Source organism: Pongo abelii, chromosome 7, assembly GCF_028885655.2.
Source record: "Pongo abelii isolate AG06213 chromosome 7, NHGRI_mPonAbe1-v2.0_pri, whole genome shotgun sequence".
NCBI lineage: Eukaryota > Metazoa > Chordata > Mammalia > Primates > Hominidae > Pongo > Pongo abelii.
The window spans coordinates 110,921,100-110,940,946 of NC_071992.2; the positions used below are offsets into that span (position 1 = coordinate 110,921,100).

The 19,847-nt window shown below is 40.3% G+C and overlaps 1 protein-coding gene and 1 long non-coding RNA gene across 9 annotated transcripts in view; one reads left to right on the forward strand and one right to left on the reverse strand.

Moving 5' to 3' along the window:
• Window positions 1-438: 438 nt before the first annotated feature.
• The window catches only part of NDUFAF6 (NADH:ubiquinone oxidoreductase complex assembly factor 6), a 51,258-nt gene continuing 31,849 nt past the window's right edge, over window positions 439-19,847 (forward strand). For 3 of the 8 annotated variants that reach the window (XM_054518691.2, XM_024250812.3, XM_063726733.1), the window contains exons 1-4: window positions 439-672; window positions 7,498-7,597; window positions 10,951-11,073; window positions 17,022-17,078. In XM_054518691.2, the coding sequence (XP_054374666.2) occupies window positions 476-672; window positions 7,498-7,597; window positions 10,951-11,073; window positions 17,022-17,078 (477 nt within the window). In that variant the 5' untranslated portion in view covers window positions 439-475. Of the gene's footprint in view, window positions 673-7,497; window positions 7,602-10,950; window positions 11,074-11,810; window positions 12,005-16,363; window positions 16,447-17,021; window positions 17,079-19,847 lie in introns of those variants that run through there. The other 5 variants (XM_024250816.3, XM_024250813.3, XM_024250823.3 and 2 more) reach the window with 5 other exon arrangements.
• On the reverse strand, window positions 16,399-17,661 carry LOC129047487 (uncharacterized). The gene is made up of 3 exons (XR_008509197.2): window positions 17,551-17,661; window positions 17,345-17,443; window positions 16,399-16,537 (listed from the first exon to the last, which is right to left on the reverse strand). It is a non-coding gene; the product is annotated as an uncharacterized LOC129047487 (long non-coding RNA).

The following is a 19,847-nucleotide window of genomic DNA, read 5'->3' on the forward strand; positions in this document are numbered from 1 at the left end:
TCACCAAGCCTGGGCATTCACCTATGGCAAACTTCCAGCAACGTGCGGGACAGCGCTATTGCGCCCAAAGTGCCAAGGGAGCCCCTGTTGAGAAACAGTGCAAGGTGTTCTGTCCTCATGGTGGATTTGGGGCATAGGGGCGGCGGGGCGTGATTTTGGCAGCTACTTCTTTCACCAGCAGCACCCATCACTTCTTGTAGGTGCTCTGAGGTCGCCTGTGGATGCACGTGGGGGAAAGGGAAGAGCCCAGGAGGGGTCGGACGGACTTGGGCGGGTCTTTCCTGGAACGAAGGCCGAAGAGTCGCGGCGGCGGCCCAGATGCAGAGGACCACAGCGACACCTGTCTCTTCTTTGAGCAGCGTCCAGAGGCTGCCTTCCCGCGACTCAAAGGAGCGTAGGGGGACCTGCAGGGGCGTGGCAGGGGCGTAGCTGCGCGCCGACGGCGTGGGGTCGAAGGGCACGCAGTGCCGGCGTCATGGCGGCCTCCGCGCAAAGCTCGGCCTGGGGGCCGTTGCGGCTTGGCATCCCCGGCCTGTGCTGCCGCCGGCCGCCTTTGGGTCTGTACGCGCGCGTGCGGCGGCTGCCCGGGCCGGAGGTGTCTGGGCGGAGCGTGGCCGCGGCCAGCGGACCGGGCGCCTGGGGCACTGACCACTACTGCCTGGAGCTGCTGCGGTGAGCGAGCACGACCTTCCCTGGCGCGGCGGGAAGCGGGGTCCCGGGGTAGGAGCGGCTGCGCCTAGCGTCTGGCCTGAGGTTTGAGCGAGCCGACCGGCGTCTTCCTCGTGCCCCTCTGGGTGTGCGTTCTAGTGGGCGCCGGGTGCGGATGTGCGGAGGCAGCGGGCCCACAGGAACATTCACGTGGGTCACAAAATTATGGCAAAATTCCTTCGACTGCCCACGCTTGTCGCATTATCTGAACCTTATTTTTAACCGAATTCAGCGTTTTTGCATGAATAACCTTTGTTATTCACAGAACGTCTATTAGTTTTAATGACAACGGTAGCCAACTTCGAGTTCTTTCTGTGTGCCTGGCATTATGCAAAGCAGATTACGAGTAATTAGTCTTCATTACAAGTTGCGACGGACACATGTAGACCTGTCATTTAAGGTTGTGAGTTATAAAGCATTTAGAACAATTCCTGGCATATAGTAAGGGCACAGTGAGTGGAAGTCATTATCTCATTTAACAGACAAGGAAATGGGGTTTTATAGTGATTAGAGAATTTGCCACAGGTTCACAAGAATAGCCTCATAAAGTCAGAGCCCTGAAGTGTTTTGTTTGTCGGGCGTAGCGCTGGGAAGGCCTGGCACTTGGGTGTCGCTCCTTAATCATTTGTGGAGGTGGGTTGGATCAATCAGGTCACCTGGTTCATGCAGCAGGGGCCCCTGGGAATCCAGGCCTGACTGCTGAGACTAGTGGCTTAGCCCCTCTGTCCTTCTGCTGTGTCTCATTTGAAAGACTGGGGTAAGGTCTCGAAGTACTTGGTCTCAAGGACTTACCAAAAGTACTCGAATAACTAAACTACCTTGAAGTTGATTATGCAAGTAAAACCGTTTTTTTTTTTTTTAAATTCCATTTTAGAGAAAAGCAGTATAACACAACAAAATGCATGCATTTCAGTGTTCTGTTTATAATCACTTTTAAAAACTGTGGGCCGGCCGCCGTGGCTAAACGCCTGTAATCTCCGCACATTAGGAGGCTGAGACCGGCGGATTGCTTGAGCCCAGGTGTGAGACCAGTCTGGCCAGCATGGCGAAACCCCATCCCTACAAAAAAATGAAAAATTAGCTGGGCGTTGTGTCCTGCGCTTGTGGTCCCGGCTACTCCAGAGGCTGACGTGGGGGGATCGCTTCAGCCTGGGAAGTGGAGGTTGCAGTGAGCCAAGATCGCTCCACTACTCTAGCCTGGGCGACAGTCTCAAAAACAACAAAAACAAAAATTATTTATTTCCTACCTTATTTGTTGATTACTGGTAAGAGAAACAAGATAGCAGTAATGGAAATCAGGCATTAAGAATTGTAAAAGCTAAAAAAAAAAATTGTAAAAGCCAAAATTGTGAAAAGATTGCATTATTTTTATATATTTAAGTTGTTATATTTTGATGATAAAAAGTTTAAGTTGCCAGAGTATACCACCCAATAGCCGCTAGTGTCATAACTTTGCAGAGATAATCACTCTTAAAAATTTCTTATCTATTCTTCCAGGTATAGTCTGTGGATTTACAAATATTTAAGGCTGGAGGGATGGCTTACACCTGTAATCTCAGCATTTTGGGAAGCCTAGGCAGAAGGGTTGCTTGAGGCCAGGAGTTTGAGACCAGCCTGGGCAACATAGCGGGATGCTGTTGCTACAAAAAATAAAAAAATTAGCTGGGCTTGGTGGCACAGCCTGTGGTCCCAGCTACTGCGAGGCTGAGGTGGGAGGATCACTTCACTCCAGGAGGTTGAGGCTCCTATGAGCCCAGTTTGCTCCATTGCACTCTAGTCAGGGCAACAGAGCAAGGCCCTGTTTCAAAACAAACAAACAAAAATATTTAAGTACATTATTAGTTATTTTTTACTTCAGTCACATGCTAGTTTTTCTCAAGTATATATACTGTATTTACAAATGGTGAGGTACTTAAACTGTCCATGTTATTTGTGTGGAATGGGGGCTCTTGACTCTAGTGACTTATTTCAAATGCTGAATTTGCAGGCAGACCTGATTTGAGAGTATTAATCCCAGCTGTATCACTTGGGAAGGTTACTTTAAGATTCCATTTTGGCTGGGCACCATGGCTCACACCTGTAACCTTAGCACTTTGGGAGGCTGAGGAGGGAGGATTGCTTGAGCCTAAGAGTTCCAGACCAGCCTGGGCAACATAGTGGGACCCCTTCTCTACAAAAAATAAATAAAATTAGCTGGGCATGGTGGTAAGCACCTGTAGTCCCAGCTACTCGGGGGGCTGAGAGGGGAGGATCACTTGAACATGGGAGGTTGAGGCTGCAGTGAGCCAAGATCTTGCCACTGCACTCCAGCCTGGGTTACAAAATGAGACCCTGTCTCAAAAAAAAAAAAAAAAAGATTGAGTTTTTTCCTCATTTGTAAACGTTTACTCTTACGTTATAGCCTGGTGTTGTGAGGATTAAATGTGATGATATAGTAAATGTGATGATATGGTAAAAATGTGATGATATAGTAAAAAATGCTTAGCAGAGTTCAGACACATGACAAATATAAGTTTAAAAAATAAAAATAAACTTGAAATAGAATTTCTGGCTTCTAATTGTCCATCAATAATCTCTGCAAGATTTGGCTTCTGAAATTGTGCAGGGTTGTTTTGGACGTGTATTTTATGCAAGGCCTCTAAATAGCAGGAAAAATAACAGGCCATAACTTCGGGTTCGCCATCCTGGGCTGTCCTAGCAATTTAGGTTCTTGGGAAAAATCTCAAACCTAATTTACATAGGCTTCTCCGACTTTGTCTTTGAGGAGGATAAACACAGAGCCTCAGGCTGTAGTGAGAAGGGAGGAGGTACTACTGGTGGTGTTGGAGTGCACTAATGTTCTTTACTTTCCTGCAATCTCACCAGGGAATCACTTCCTTTGTGCCTCAGTGGCACAGGTCCATTGTACTAACGCACAACAATCCTAATACCCCATGTACTTTTTGTTCATATGTCTGTCTCTCTCAACTCAATCGAAGTCAGTACCCATCTACAGTGTCTGGAACAGTGCCTGGCACATAGTAGGCACTGCATAAATGTTAGAATGAATGAGAGGTTATTGGCCCTATTGCCATATAAAGCTGTTATATATACATCTATAATGTGGCATTTCTCATTATCTGGGACTGGATAATCTCAGGCAACTGGATCTTGGTTAGATGCTTAGGACCTCCTTGTATATCCATAGTTCAATAATTCATATTTATAACGATGATCCTAAGTGATAAAGAAATGGCTAAATAATCAGTATATCATGTTTAATGTGGTGAAGGGGGTAATATTGTTTAGAAAAATTTCCATCCAAAATTAAAAAATAAATTTGTTAATAGGGCAAATCCTTAGCTGTGTGGAAGACTTTATTTTCCAAATGTTACTACAGTTCTATTATGTCTTCATTTCATTTTTCATTTCCCTCTAAGAAGCTTAAAGTACTTCACATACTGCTTTTTTTTAGGAGATAACCTTGATAGGTTATTAAGCTTCATTTGCAAATTGGGAAATAGACAGGAGCGATTGGTGTCATTTTTATTAATAACCAGTTGGGTGATGGAAGTTAAGATTGTAGTTTGATTCCCATTCAGTGTTTTTCTCACTGTTTCATGTTAACCTCAAGTGTTTTAAACACTTCTGAAGTTTAGAGACTTTTTATGGTAAAATACAATTTAAAAATGTCAACTATAGAGCTACTTTGCCTTCGCTGTCCTTAGAAACTTTTGGGGAACCATTTTGTTCCCCAAAGGTAAAACTGCTTAGGGTGAGATCTTTTTAGCAGTACTCTTGAGATAGCAAGGTTACTGTTTGTGACCTCTTCTTTTGGTTTATGTGGCAATTGGGGGAGATTGTCAAGGGAATGGCTAGAAGCAGTTTAAGTTCTCTGTTAGGAACATGACAAAGGGTGAACCAGTTGAAAAGTGGGAGAAATCTGAATTTTAGTACCTAAACTCTATGGGATGAGGCCCAGGTTAGACTCATATTAAATATTGTTTTATAAGAAGGTTCCAATGTATTAAAGTAGGTAAGTACCTTATACTTAAGTCATCTTTCCTGGAGTGAATATGGTAAGGTCTATATGTTCATAACATTTTATTTTCAAGTAATTGTAAATTTACATAAAAATTACAGAAATAGTACACAGAGATCCAATATACTCTTTAGCAGATTCCCTCGTTTTTAACACTCTGAAACATTTAAGGATAAGATGCAGACGTGATACTCCATTAACTGCCCTTAATACTTTGGTCTATATATCGTAAGTATGAGGATGCTTTCCCGTAGAATCCCAGTACAGCCATCAAAATCAGGAAATTAAAATTGATCCAGTATTACCATTTAATCCACAGACCCCATTCAAATTTTGCTGATTATCTTATTATGTCTTTCATACATCCAAAATCATGTGCTACATTTAGTTATATTTCTCTAGTCTTCTCCAATCTGGAACAATTCCTCAGGTCTTATCTTTCATGAGCTTGATATTTTTTGAAGAGAATAGGCCAGTTACTTTGTAGAAATCTCCTTTGATTTGGGTTTTTAATATTTTCTCATGACATGCATTTTTGGCAGGAATATCACAGAAGGGACACTCAGCTTTTCTCTCTATATCGTATCAGGAAGCACATGACATTGATTTGTCCTATTACTATGATGTTAACCTTTTATTACCTGGTTGAAAAGGTGACTTCTAGATTTTTTTGTAAATTTAATTAAGAATGTTAATTATAAGCAAGAAGTGCATACTTTGTGGAGAGATACTTCAGTACTATGTAAGTATTCTTTTTCCATCAAACTTTTACCCTTTAACATTTTCAGGCATTTATTGATGATTTTTATCTGAATCAGTTAATACTATGATAGTTATCAAATGGTGATTTTTAAAAATTCCATCATGTCTTCTAAATTTAATAGTAGGCATTGTATTGGTTGTCAAGTTTTTCCTTCTCTTCCTATTTATTAATTTTTATTGGTACAGGCTCATAGAGTCCTGTTTCAAATTGTTACTATTATTTATTTATTTATTTATTTATTTATTTATTTATTTATTTTAGAGACAGGATCTCCTGTTACCCAGACTGGAGTGCAGTGGCATGATCATAGCTCACTGTAACCTTGAACTCCTGGGCTCAAGTAATCCTCCCACCTCAGCTTCCTAAGTAGCTAGGACCACAGGCCCATGCTACCATGCCCAGCTAATTTTTTTATTTTTTAAGTTTTTTGTAAAGACAGTGTCCCACTGGGTTGTCCAGGCTGGTCTTGAACTCCTGACCTCAAGCCATCCTCCCTGCTCTGCCTCCCACAGTGCTAGATTATAGTCATGAGACACCATGCCTGGCCCTGTCATTATTTTTTGATCCTAAAATTGCCATGGACTTGGCCAGTGAGAACTCTGTCAAGCCAGTTTCTGTGTTCTTTTGAGAAGTTCCCTCCATTCTTTAAACATTTCTTTACTTTTTGCTCAAGAACATGTTTCAGACTTACCTTGTATTTTCCCTGCCCTAGGAATGGAGTCAGTTATTCCTTCCAGGAGTCTGTGTTAGTCTGTTTTGCATTGTTATAAAGGAATATCTGAGACTTGGTAATTTATAAAGAAAAGAGGTTTCTTTGACTCATGGTTCTGTAGGCTGTACAAGAAGCATGGCACCAGTATCTGCTCAGCTTCTGGCAAGGCCTCAGGAAGCTTTTACTTGCGGCAGAAGACGAAGGGGAGCAGGCATATCACAAGGCAAGAGAGGAAGCAAAAGAGAGAAGGGAGGAGGTGCCAGGCTCTTTTAAACAACCAGCTCTAACGTGAACTAATAAACTCACTTATCCCCCAGGGGATGGCACCAAGCCATTCATGAGGGATCCACCCCTGTGACCCAGATACCTCCCACTAGGCCCCACCTCCAACATTGTGGGGGTCACATTTCAACGTGAGATTTGGAGGAGACAAATATCCAAATATCAGAGCCCTAGTTTCTTTCAGTGGAGAATGCTTTCAGAAACCAAGATCTGGGTGCTAGATGTGTTCACCAATACTGGGAATGTGGGGTGGGGGCTGGGGGTATTGTTACTTCTAGGCTCTTTCAGCAGGTGCTGCAAGGAAATGTATGTGTGCACACAGTCCTACATGAATTTCTATGTCTTATCTCTGCCTTTCTATATATCTGTCTATATGTCTTAAAAACCATACATTCACCCCAATATTTGCTTGAACTATTTTAACTTTATTTGTACTTTTGAAGCTCATTTGAATTCTTACTAAAACAAAAGTGATTCTGAAACGTTAAAATTATAAGTACTACATAAGTCATAGTAAATTGATAGAGATTAGGTGGAATGGGGTACATTTTTCATAATTTTTAAGGAACGGATATAAAAAATAAGACATGTCCGGCCTTTTCTGAACTGAAGCCGCACGTTGTTGTTGTTTTTTTGAGATAGAGTCTTGCTCTGTCACGGAGGCTGGAGTGCAGTGGTGCAATCTGGGCTCACTGCAACCTCCATCTCCTGGGCTCAAGCAGTTCTCAGGCCTCAGCCACTCAAGTAGCTGGGATTAGAGGCACATGCCACCATGCCCAACTAATTTTTGTATTTTTAGTAGAGATGAGGTTTCACCATGTTGGCCAGGCTGGTCTCGAACTCCTGGCTTCAAGTGATCCGCCCGCCTTGGCCTCCCAAAGTGCTGGGATTACAGGCATGAGCCACCGCGCCCAACCTGAAGCCTTTTTGTTTTCAGTTAATTTTGGTCAGTATTTTTATGTGCAGCTTGGAAAGTGAAGAGTAACTATCTTTTTTTTCTGTCTGTTACAGGAAACGGGATTATGAAGGTTATTTATGCTCTCTGCTGCTCCCTGCAGAATCCCGAAGCTCTGTTTTTGCACTGAGGGCTTTTAATGTGGAACTGGCTCAGGCTGGTATTAAGATACCTTAAAATATTATTTGCGAAATGGTGATATAATGTGTTTAATGCTGAACAATAAAGAAATATAGTTGTAATTTATATGTTAGATGTGTTTAAGGTCTCTGCTAGTGATTTCTTTTCCCTGCTAACTGTGTAGGCTTAATAATTCAATACCAAAAATAAAACTATCTAATGAACTTAATGGTTCTAGAAATGCCATTCTGGAATTTTTTATTTCTCTTCCCGAGGATATTATAAAACTGTGCCATTAACATTGCACATTTGTCTGTTAATTAAATAGATTAGTCAGAGAATTACTCCTTATTCTTTCCAACAATTGCATAATTTACGTGTATATAGCAGTTTTTCAAAGCACTTTTTAAATTGAGGTTTCAGCTTTAATGTCAGTAGGGAATGAAAGCAATTGTAGCAAACCAGGACCTTAGATCATACTAATTCACTTTTATCTAAGAATTCCAAAAGAGGAGAGATACTCTTTTTTCTTCTTTAGAATGGAAAGAGTATGTACAAATACAAAATAAATTGGAATGGTGGATAGAGATGAGAGAGTGAAAACTGGAACAGCCTTAGTCTTCTCAGTAATAAATTGAGAGGTCAGATATTGGGAGTGAGGGAGCAGGGGAGGGTTCAGAGTCTTGAAGAGAGTAGCAAATTTTGACACAGATTCTTAGCGAATATGGTAGGAAGTGAACAAGGAACAAATAAAAGGATGTGAATATGGCACCGAGGCACAACTGAGATTCACAACTGTGAGTCTGTAGAGAGTCTAACAGACTGGCTGTTTTTTCTTCTGGTATCTTCCTGGAAGTCATGGGTTATGATTTTTCACCTCATCCTTTTTCAAGTGTAAACTCTACATAAGCATATTAAATCAGTCAGTTTAGCCATAAATAGTTCCCACCTTGGTCTTTATTATCCTTTTTAAATGATTAAAATTTAATATTTTAATTTTTAATTTTACAGACAGGTCGCCCAGGCTGGAGTGCAGTGGCACGATCACAGCTTATTGTAACCTTGAACTCCTGGGCTTTAAGTGATCCTCCCACCTCAGCCTCCCAAGTAGCTGGAACTGTAGATGTGCCACTATGCCTGGCTAATTAAAAACAATTTTTTTTTTAGAGACAGAGTCTTGCTATGTTGCCCAGGCTGGTCTCAAATTCCTGGCCTCAAGTGATTCTCCTGCCTCAGCCCCCGAAGTTCTGGGATTACAGGCATAAGCCACTGCACCCAGTCAATACAATTTTATTTTTAATAAACCCCCAGAGTTCCTTCTGAATTCTGTCACTTTGTACTTCTTTGTACATTTTGTACATCTTGCTGCTGCTTTGCACATGGAGCCTTGTTTATTCACTCATTCAACAAGTATTGATTGAATGCAGAGACTTTACATAGACTGTATTCAATGCTATACCCACGTGACATAAAACAGGGTCTGCACTCAATGAACAAATAAATCATTGTGTGATGTATCAGATGGAGACTAGTGCTATGGAGAGAAATAAAGCAGGATAAGGAGGCTGCGAAGGCTGGGTACACCAGGGGTTCCTGTTTTATGTAGGATGGTTAGGAGAAACCTCACGGAGAAGGTGGCATTGGAGCAGAGATCTGAAGGAGGTGAGGGAGTGAGCTGTACAGATATGTGGGCAAAGAGTATTCTAGGCAGAAGGAACAGCAAGTGCAGTCTCTAAGGTGCAATTATGCCTGCTCAAAGAACAGAAGAAGGCAGGTGGTCCAGCAGAGCAGGGAGGGGTGCGTGGGAGGAGATTCAATTAGGGGCACCTGGGTCAGAAAGGTAAGGTCTTGGAGACACCATTAAAATCACTTTGGCTGAGTGAGATGGGCAGCCACTGGAGGGTTCTGAGCAGAGAGACATCACCTCTTGGTTATATTTTGAAAAGATTACTCTTGCTGTTGTCTTGCTGTACTGTATGCCACTGGGATCTGAACACTAAACATTGCTAAGAAACCCACCCACCACCAGGATATTTGGAAGTAACTTCACATATGGAAAAGTAAGAGTAGTACAAACAATACTCATGACGCTGTTAATATTTTGTCCCATTTGCATCATTCTGTCTACATATGTATATATACACATTTCTCTTTTTATGAATCATTTTAGAATAACTTGACTATATCATGACCCTTATCCCTATAAACTTGAGTGTATGTCTCATAAGAATAAGGATAATCTCTTACATAACCACAGTCCACTTACAAAAAAATAAACTTAACATTGATGCAGTACTTTTATTTGATCTACGATCTGGTTTCCAGTGTTGTCAAATGACCCAGTAAGGTCCTTTATGGCATTTTTTTCCCCTTCTATATGGGATCTAATCTAGGATCATATATTATATTTAGTTTTCTGTCTCTTTAGCCTCCTTTTTCTGGAACATTTCCATAGCCTTTCTTTGTGTTTTGTGACATTGACGTATTTTAAGCAGTACTACTCCTTTTAAGAATTAAAATGGTTCTCATTTGGGGTTTATTTTATTTTTCATCAGGATTATATTAAACTTATGGATTCCTAGTGTAATATTACCTAAGTGGTCTGTGTCCTCTTCAGAGTCACAAGGAGGCATGAAATATCCATCTGACTCTCAGCAGTAATGTTAATTTTAGTCACTGAGTCAAGATGTTAATACTTTTTCCCTTGCTACTAATAAGCAGCCTGTAAAGAGACCTTTTAAGACCATGTTCCTCATCAAAATTTACCTCCTAGATTTAGCTTGTGTTGGTGATTCTTGCCTGAACCTAAGAAGACCATTCTTTTTTTTTTTTTTTAGACGGAGTTTCGCTCTTGTTGCCCGGGATGGAGTGTAATGGTGTGATCGTGGCTCACTGCAACCTCTGCCTCTCGGGTTCAAGCGATTCTCCTGCCTCAGCCTCCTGAGTAGCTGGGATTACAGGCACCCACCACCACACCCGGCTAATTTTTTGTATTTTTAGTAGAGACAGGGTTTCATCATATTAGCCAGGCTGGTCTTGAACTCCTGACCTCAGGTGATCCACCCGCCTTGGCCGCCCAAAGTGTAGGATTTACAGATGTGAGTCACTGTGCCTGACCAGAAGGCCATTCTTAGTAGTGAGTGAGGGAGACAATCTAATAATCTTCTTTTTAAAAGTTACTTAAAGAATGAATGAATGAATTTATTTAAAAGTACATGCAGTAAAATTCTCTTTGTTGTGTTCTATAGGTTCCAAAAAATGTAGTCATGTATTTACCACCACAGTCATAATACAGAACAGTTACATTAACTCAAAAAATTCCCTCAAATATACTGATTTTTTAGACAGTAGACAATGCATTTGCTAAAGTTTTTGAACCCTATTTATAGGTTAAAGACTCAGTCTCTGAGAAAACAATTGGACTGATGCGAATGCAGTTTTGGAAAAAAACTGTGGAAGATATATACTGTGACAACCCACCACATCAGCCTGTGGCCATTGAACTATGGAAGGTAAAAAAAAAAAAAAAAAAAAGAAAACCACTTTTAATTTGTATGAATATTATTCGAGTCTACTTTTTGATGGATATAATTTGGGTACTGGTGATTATAGTGGAATCTATTCTGAAAATATTCTTAGGCTTATGTATTCAGAGCTGTTATAGTTTTGGCACAGAAATTTAAAATCACCCACTGATAATTTACACACGTCTTTTGTATATTTGTTTATTAAAGGAAAAAGGAAGAATTAGTTTCTATATAATAACCTGTATTTTCCACATTTCCATATTTGCCTGCAGAATTTAAATCCTACACATTTTGATGCAATAGCAAGTAAAATTTTCTGTTCTGTCTGCCTAGCAGCAGCTCCTTATACCAGTGTTTTAATCCAGGTTTTGGGCATACCAGTGTTTTAATCCAGGTTCTGGGCTGTAGAACATATGTTAATCTTTTGTGATGGGAGACTTGCTCTCAGTGTTGTCCAGATACAAATCTAAAACTGCCTTGTCTAGTTTGATAGAATTACCTATCCACTGTTGAGTTTTAGGTGTTAGAGAATGGAAACCTATGGGCTAGAGTATTATTTGTATAGCTAGATGTATATCATAAATGGTTTTATAGTAAAGCAGCTGTATGGATCCCTCACTCATAAGCAGCCACACATGGCTTAGAAATATTCTGAACTATGAGAGGAGGAAGGGAATTAGTTACCTTTAATCACTCATCTGTGTCCCTGTTGTAATGCAGTGATTGCCAAAAGAGGGTTTCTGTAACAGGAGCCACCCACAGACCTGACAGTGGTACACCTCTTCTCAGGTCTGTGCACCAGCAGAGGCAGGCCCAGTTTCTGGGCCCCAGATTGACTTCACAGAGCCCCAGTAAAGATGGAAAGCCAGACCCCCCCCACAACCGGGAATTGAGAAGAAAAAGTGGATGGGAAGCTGTGAGTATTAGATTAGTTCTTTACCTCTGTTCATCCCACTTCAAGAAGCTCAACCTAGGTGACTCACTAAAAAGTTTTCCTAAAATCCAGAAACCCTTTCTATTTATTATTTTACACGTAAACCAGAGTATAGTGGAGGTGGAGGTTTATGTTAAGACTTGCATAAAAGGTTCTGGCCTTTGTCGGGAAATATGTGGAAGATTAGAGAGTCCTTTGATGCAAATTTATCTTTCCTTGGCTTCCCTTAAAAAACCAGAAGATACATCTGAATTACAGAATGTTTACATATCTGCCAATTTAGGATTGCTAAATTGTCCGATTTTAATAGCTGCTTAAATTTTGATGGTTAATGTTGGCTGGCTTTCTGACGTGACCAGTGTTGAAGCTGAACGTGAATATTTGAAAGATGCAGGTCATGTTCAGTGCAGTTGTCCTTGTTGCATGTTCTCTATCCTTCCCCATCCTGCTGGAGCATATGGGGCATATTGGGTATTTGAAGTGTTGGGCTCTTGAGGAGATTAAATAGAGGGAACAATGACAATGTGTTATCCAGAGAGCACTTTTCTGCTACACTGTTTCATTGGTGTTTTTAGGGTACAAGATAGTTGAATATTTATAATTTCTTATCCATTCCTTATGGGTTCCCCATTTCTCTGTGTATGAATTTTAGCTGCAGTTTGAATTTATGTTTATAACCAAGGTCTTTTTTCTATTTGGCTTCAGTTTCCAGAGTTCACACTTCATTCAGCAGATTTCCAACTTCTTTAAAATATTTACTTTTTTACCTTGGCCTCTGATTTCCTTCTGAATCAGAGCTATATTTTATAATCAAGGATCTACAGCCATTATAGCTTCAGCCTTGAGTAAATAGGAGTTTGGCTTTTCATTTATTAAATATTTATTTAGTACTTTTTTATGTGCTAGGAGTGATGCTTGAAGGTCTACAAAATCAAACATGCCCATCGGCCCAGATGTGTAAAATAAGAGCAGGAGTCCGTAATGACCGATTGGCTGATTCCTGGGATTTGGAAGAGAGGCCTATGGGGAGAGTCCTGCCATGTAGTAGTAGCAGTAGTGCCGAGAACACTTAGGAACTAACGCCTTTTTAGCTTCTATTAGATTCCTGCCAGGCAAAGTGGGCTCTGTTCTCTATACATACACTTTTGTCATGTAATGCATTTTGATGAGCATGCTGGCCTTTACATTTAGTATCAGTGACATCTGAGAGTCTTAGTTGAAGTATAGCATATCCCTAGATTTTATGTTTCACTACTATGTTTATTGTGAAAATATATTATGCTTAATGTTGACATGGCAGAAAAAAACATTTTAAAAACTTACTTGGAAATAATTCCAAACTTTCAGAAAGGTTACGAAATTCAAAGCAGGACAAACACCTCTATACCCTTTACCCAGATTCATCAGGCTGGAGTGCAATGGTGCAAACATGGCTCACTGCAGCCTCAACCTCCTGGGCTCAGGCGATCCTCTTGCCTCAGCCTCCTGAGTAGCTGGGACCACAGGCATGCGTCACCACACCTGGCTAATTAAAAAATATTTTTTCTAGAGATGAGGTCTCACTGTGTTGCCTCTCCTGGCCTCCTGGCCATCCTCCCGCCTTGGCCTCCAAAGTGTTGAGATTACAGGTGTGAGCCACTGTGCCTGGCCCACTTATTGTTAATATTTTATCCCATTTGTTTAATCATTTTTCCTCACTCACATATTCCGTTTCTTGCTCTTCTCCTCTCCTCTTTCTCCTATTCCCCCATATGTGTATTCACAGTCATAATTTTTTTGTGACAAATTTCATTTGATTGTAAGTTATATACATCATAATCCTAACCTAAAAAAATTTAGTGAATATATTTTCTTTTTTTTTTTTTTTGAGACAGGGTCTCACTCTGTCGCCGAGACTGAAGTACAGTGGCACAGTCTTGGCTCACTGCAGCTTTGATCTCCCAGGCCCGGGTAGCTGGGGCTACAGGCACATGCTACCACACCTGGCTGATGTTTTTTGAATTTTTAGTACAGATGAGGTCTCACTTTGTTGCCCAGGCTGGTTTTGAACTCCTGAGCTTAAGTGATCCACTCACCTTGGCCTCCCAAAGTGCTGAGATTACAGGCGTGAGCGAATTGTTTGATTCAGTCTTTACCATGCCTGGCCTCAGTAAATATTTTCTTTTTTTCATTTTTGAGACAGAGCTTCACTGTGTCACCAGACTGGAGTGCAGTGGTGTGATTTCAGCTCACTGCAACGTCTGCTTCCTGGGTTCAAGCAATTCTCCTCCCTCAGCCTCCGGAGTAGCTGGGACTACAGGTGTGTGCCACAATGCCCAGCTAATTTTTGTATTTTTAGTAGAGATGGGGTTGTTGGCCAGGATGGTCTCCATCTCTTGATGTTGTGATCCTCCTGCCTCGGCCTCCCAAAGTGCTGGGATTACAGGTGTAAGCTACCGCACCTGGCCTATTTTTTGTGTTTTTTTTTTTGAGACAGGTGTTGCTCTGTCGCTCAGACTGGAGTGGAGTGTCGTGATCTCAGCTCACTGCAACTTTCACCTGCTGGGCTCAAGCCATTCTCCTACCTCAGCCTCCCAAGTAGCTGGGACTACAGGCACCCCCCACCATGCCTGGCTAATTTTTTTTTTTGTAGAAATGGGGTTTCATGGCCAGGCATGGTGGCTCACACCTGTAATGCCAGCACTTTGGGAGGCCGAGGTGGGTGGATCACGAGGTCAAGAGATTGAGACCATCCAAGCCAACATGGTGAAACCCCGTCTCTACTAAAAATACAAAAATCAGCTGGGCGTGGTGGCGTGCGCCTGTAGTCCCAGCTACTCGGGAGGCTAAGGCAGGAGAATCGCTTGAACTGGGGAGATGGAGGTTGCAGTGAGCCAAGATTGCGCCATTGCACTCCAGCCTGGCGACAAAGCGAGACTCCGTCTCAAAAAAAAAAAAAAAAAAAAAAAAGTGGGGGTGGTTTCACTGTGTTTACCAGGCTGGTCTCAAACTCCTGAGCTCAAGCTATTCTCCCACCTTGTCCTCCCAAAGTGCTGGTATTACAGGTATTAGCCACCGCCCCCGGCCTAATATTTTCTAAGAATAGTGATACATATAATCAGGACAGTTTTTTTTTAATTTCTATTTTTTTCCTAGAGATAGGCTCTTGCTGTGTTGCCCAGGCTGGACTGCAGTGTGGTGGTCATAGCTCACTGCCACCTTGAATTCCTGGGCTTTATCCTCCTGCTTCAGCCTCCTGAGTAGCTGGAACTACAAGCACGTACCAGCACGCTCAGCTAATTTTTAAATGTTTTGTAGAGATGAGGTTGCTATGTTGCCCAGGCTGGTCTTGAACTCCTGAACTCAAGTGATCCTCCTACCTTGGCCTCCCAAAGTGCTGGGATTATAGGCATGAGTCACTGTGCCCGGCCAGAACAGTTACTGGCTTTAGTAAATTTAACTTTGATGGAACAATTTTATCTAATTTTCCATTCATATTCCAATTTTGTCAGATGACCTAATAATGTCTACAGTATCATTTTTCCCTTCCAGTATAGGATCTGATCTTGGGTCTTGTACTTGTCATGTCTCTGTAGTTTGTTTTAATCTGGAACATTTCCATAGCTTTTTTTAGCCTTTTATGACATTTATATTTTTGAAGAGTATCCCCCCACCTTGTCTTTTTAAAACACTAATTTTGGATTTGTCTGATGTTTTGTCATGATTAGATTGAAGTTATGGATTCTTAGCTGGCAGCCATACTTCATAGGTGGTATGTCCTTCTCAGAGTATCACATGTAGAGGCACACTTCATCCACCTGTCCTTTATGGCACTGTTAATTTTTATTACTTAGTCACAATTTTGCCTGGTTTTCCCACTGTATACTTCTGCTTGCAGTAATCAACAGTTTTTGAGGAGACACTTTAAGACTGCAAATATCCTGCTCCTCATCAAAATTTCTCCCTAAACTTAGTAGCCATTAATGGTTCTTGTCTGATTCAGTCTTTACTCTTATAGTTGCAAAATGATAACTTCTCAACTTTACCAGTTGGCACTTAGTATTCTGCTATAGGAATGAGCTCTTATTTTCCTGTATTTATTTGTTTATTAATTATTGGTGTAGACTCATGATTTCTTGTTTTTTACAGTTTATAATTCACTCATATACTGATTTTGGTGTTCAGGTTGTCCCTGCTTTGGACAGTGGAAACTCCTTCACAGTGGCTGCTATGTCCTTGTGACGCGCTTCCGTCATTTTTTGGAGCACTTTCTTATTTTCTGACACAATAAGATATTCTAGGATTCTCTTGAATCTCTCCCCTGTCTCACCTTTGGAATCACCCATTTCTTGAGAGCTCTGATTCATTTAAGGAGAATGGTAGTAAAGACAAGTGTCCGGGCACTAGGTGAGCTCTTTCCTACTGGAGCGTCTTTACTTGCTAAGGTAACAATTTACCATGTGGATTATTTTTGTTGGAGTTTCAGTTACTCTATTTTTTGAGGAGTGGTTATTTTTGCTAAGTAGAATCTTTATCCTGTGGGAAAAAATTTGCGTGTAATGAGTAAGTATAGAAGTCAGGGTGGCTAGGCACAGTGGCTCATGCCTATAATCCCAGCACTTTGGGAGGTTGAGGCGGGAGGATAATTGGAACCCAGAAGTTCAAGACCAGCAACATAGAAAAGTCAGGGTACATCACTTAATAGAGAAGTTCAGTACTTAATGCCTAATTCTGGTTTTGTTTTTGTTTGAAAGTGGAATTGTTAAATTATTAGCAGTATAGGAAAAAAAGACAAGTTAGTAGAAAAGCATTAGAAATATAATCTTGTAAATGTTTTGAAATATTTTCTAGGGATATTTTCTTTTTCCCTGATACTTCTTTAACATAGCTGTCTATCTGGTGATGAGTTATTACAAATGTTCCCTTACTTAGTTTTGTATTTGGTTTGCTCATTTTATTCAGATCTACAGAAGTCATTTCTAGTGCTTTCTAAAAACTTACAATACTCTTTGTTTTTTAGGCTGTTAAAAGACATAATCTGACTAAAAGATGGCTTATGAAAATCATCGATGAAAGAGTAAGTCGAAATTGTTCAAGTCTTAAGTTTTTTCTTCCTGTTTAATTCTTAAGCTAATTCTTCAAGAAGGAAATTTTTTGACTATATATTAATATTTTGGAGGAAGGAAACTTTTAGAGAATTATGCCATTTTATTCATACTTCACCCTTGCATGCTACCCCCCATACCCTCACATTGAGACAGACAAGCACCCAGGCAGAGGCATGTGTATGCACAACCACACTCCACTATTTTGGTTTTTTCAAAAGGAAATTTTCATACTTACATAAAAGTAGAGAGAATACTCTATATGTGTAGAGTATCTGGTGACATGTTAAAGAAAATCCCAGACATCTTATCATTTGATTTGTAAATGCATATGTATCTTAAAAAGATAAAGACAAAAAACATAGCCATAATATGATTATCATACCTTAAAAATTACTAATTATTCCTTAATATCATCAAATACTTGACTAGTCATACACATACCTTTAAATATACCCCAGTACTTGGATCTGTGTCTAGATAGTAGAGGGCATAAAGAAAGTCTAACAGTTCCAGTGAATGGAATCCTGTACTAAATTCTTAGAACTGAGTTCTAGGTCCAGCCAAGTCAGTGAATTGCTGTGTGACCTGGCCTAACATGTGTGACCTTTCTGATGCATTGTTAGGTCAGTGTTCCCCTTGGCCTGATATTCATTACATGCTGTTGTCATGGAAATATGTAAGTTTACTTCGTTTATTTAGATACAGTTTGCTAACTATAGGCTGTAGCAATAATAAGAAGAAGCCAAAAAGATATATTAGCTAAGAAGACCTATTTTCAGGTCTCATCTTTTCTGTATTACAGGGTAAAGAAAATTAGAGAACTCAAGACAGAGATACCATTTTAGTTTAATGAAAAATAACACTTGGCTTTTGAAAGGGGGGATATTTAAAAGTAAAGAAGTGTGAACAAACATTGATCTATAGATTCAGTGCAACCCTTATCAAAATTCCAGCTTTCTGCAATTTTTTGCAGAAATTGACAAACTGGTCCTAAAATTCATATGGAAATGCAAGGGACCCAGAATAGCCAGAATAATCTTAACAAAGAAGAACAAAGTTAGAGGGCTCACATTTCCTGATTTCAGAACTTAACTACAAAGCTACAGTAATCAAATTGTGTGTTACTGATAAAGGGTAGACATATAGATCAATGGAATAGAAATGAGAGTCCAGATATAAACCCATATATTTATAGTCAATTGAGTGACAAGGGTGTCAAGACACTTCACTGGGGAAAGAACAGTCTTTGCAACAAATGGTGCTGGGACAATTGGATACCTCTTACAAAAGAATAAGTTTCGACCCCTCCCTCACACCATATACAAAAATGAACTCAAGCTCAATTAAAGACCTAGATGTAAGAGCTAAAACTGTGAAACTCTTAGGGGAAAGCATAGGTGTAAATCTTAGTGACTTTTAGGTTAGGCAGTGGTTTCTTTTGTTTTTTTTTTGATACGGAGTCTTGCTCTGTTGCCAGGCTGGAGTGCAGTGACACCATCTCAGCTCACTGCAATCTCCGCCTCCTGGGTTCAAGCAGTTCCCCTGCCTCAGCCTTCTGAGTAGCTGAGACTACAGGCGTGCACCACCACACTTGGCTAATTTTTTTTTTTTTGTATTTTAGTAGAGATGGGGTTTCACCATGTTGGCCAGGATGGTCTTGATCTCCTGACCTCGTGATCCACCCGCCTCAGCCTCCCGAAGTGCTGGGATTACAGGCTTGAGCCACTGCACCTGGCTAGGCAGTGGTTTTTTAGATGTGATACCAAAGGCACAAGCAAGAAAAGAAAAAATAGATAAATTGGACTAAAAGAAAAAAATTATTTGCCAGTTATATATCTGATAAGGGACAATTATCTAAAATATGCAAGAAACTCTTACAACTCAACAATTAAAAAAACCCTAATTTAAAAATGGGTAAAGGATTTGAGTAGACATTTCTCCAGATAAGCTGTACAAATGACCAATAAGCATCTGAAAAGATGTTCAGCATCTTTTCATTAGAGAAATGCAAATCAAAACAAAGAAACATCACTTGACAGCTGCTGGGATGGCTGTGATAAAAAAGAAAAAAGATGCACGATAACAAGTATTGGTGAGAACAGGGAGATGTTAAAACCTTTTGTACGTTGCTGGTGGGAATGTGAAATTGTGCAGCTGCTTTGGAAAAATAGTTTGGCAACTTTTTCTTCAAAGAGTTAAACATAGGAGTTACCATAGACCCAGAAATTCTACCCCTAGGTTTATACCCAAGAGAAATGAAAACATACATCCACCCAGAACTTGTATATGAATGTTTGTAGCAACATTATTCATGAAAGCCCAAAAGTAGAAAGAACTCATAGTCTGCTAATGAGTTGTTAAACAAAATGTTGTATATCCATATGATGGAATATTATTCGTAATTTATTCAACTAAAATAAAGTACCAATAGATGAAGCAAACATTATGCTAATTGAAAGAAGCCAGATACAAAAAGCTACATATTATACAATTCCATTTTTATGAAATGCCCAGAATAGACAAATCCATGAAGACAAAAAGTAGATTAGTGGTTTGCCAGGGCTGAGGAGAGGGGGAAATGGGAAGTGTCTGCTTAATGGATGCAGGTTTTCTTTTGGGGGTCATTAAAATATTCTGGAATTAGATAGTAGTGATAGCTGCACAACTTTATGTATATACTAAAAACCACTGAATTGTATTATTTGAAGGGATAAATTTTATGGTATGTTAATTTTATG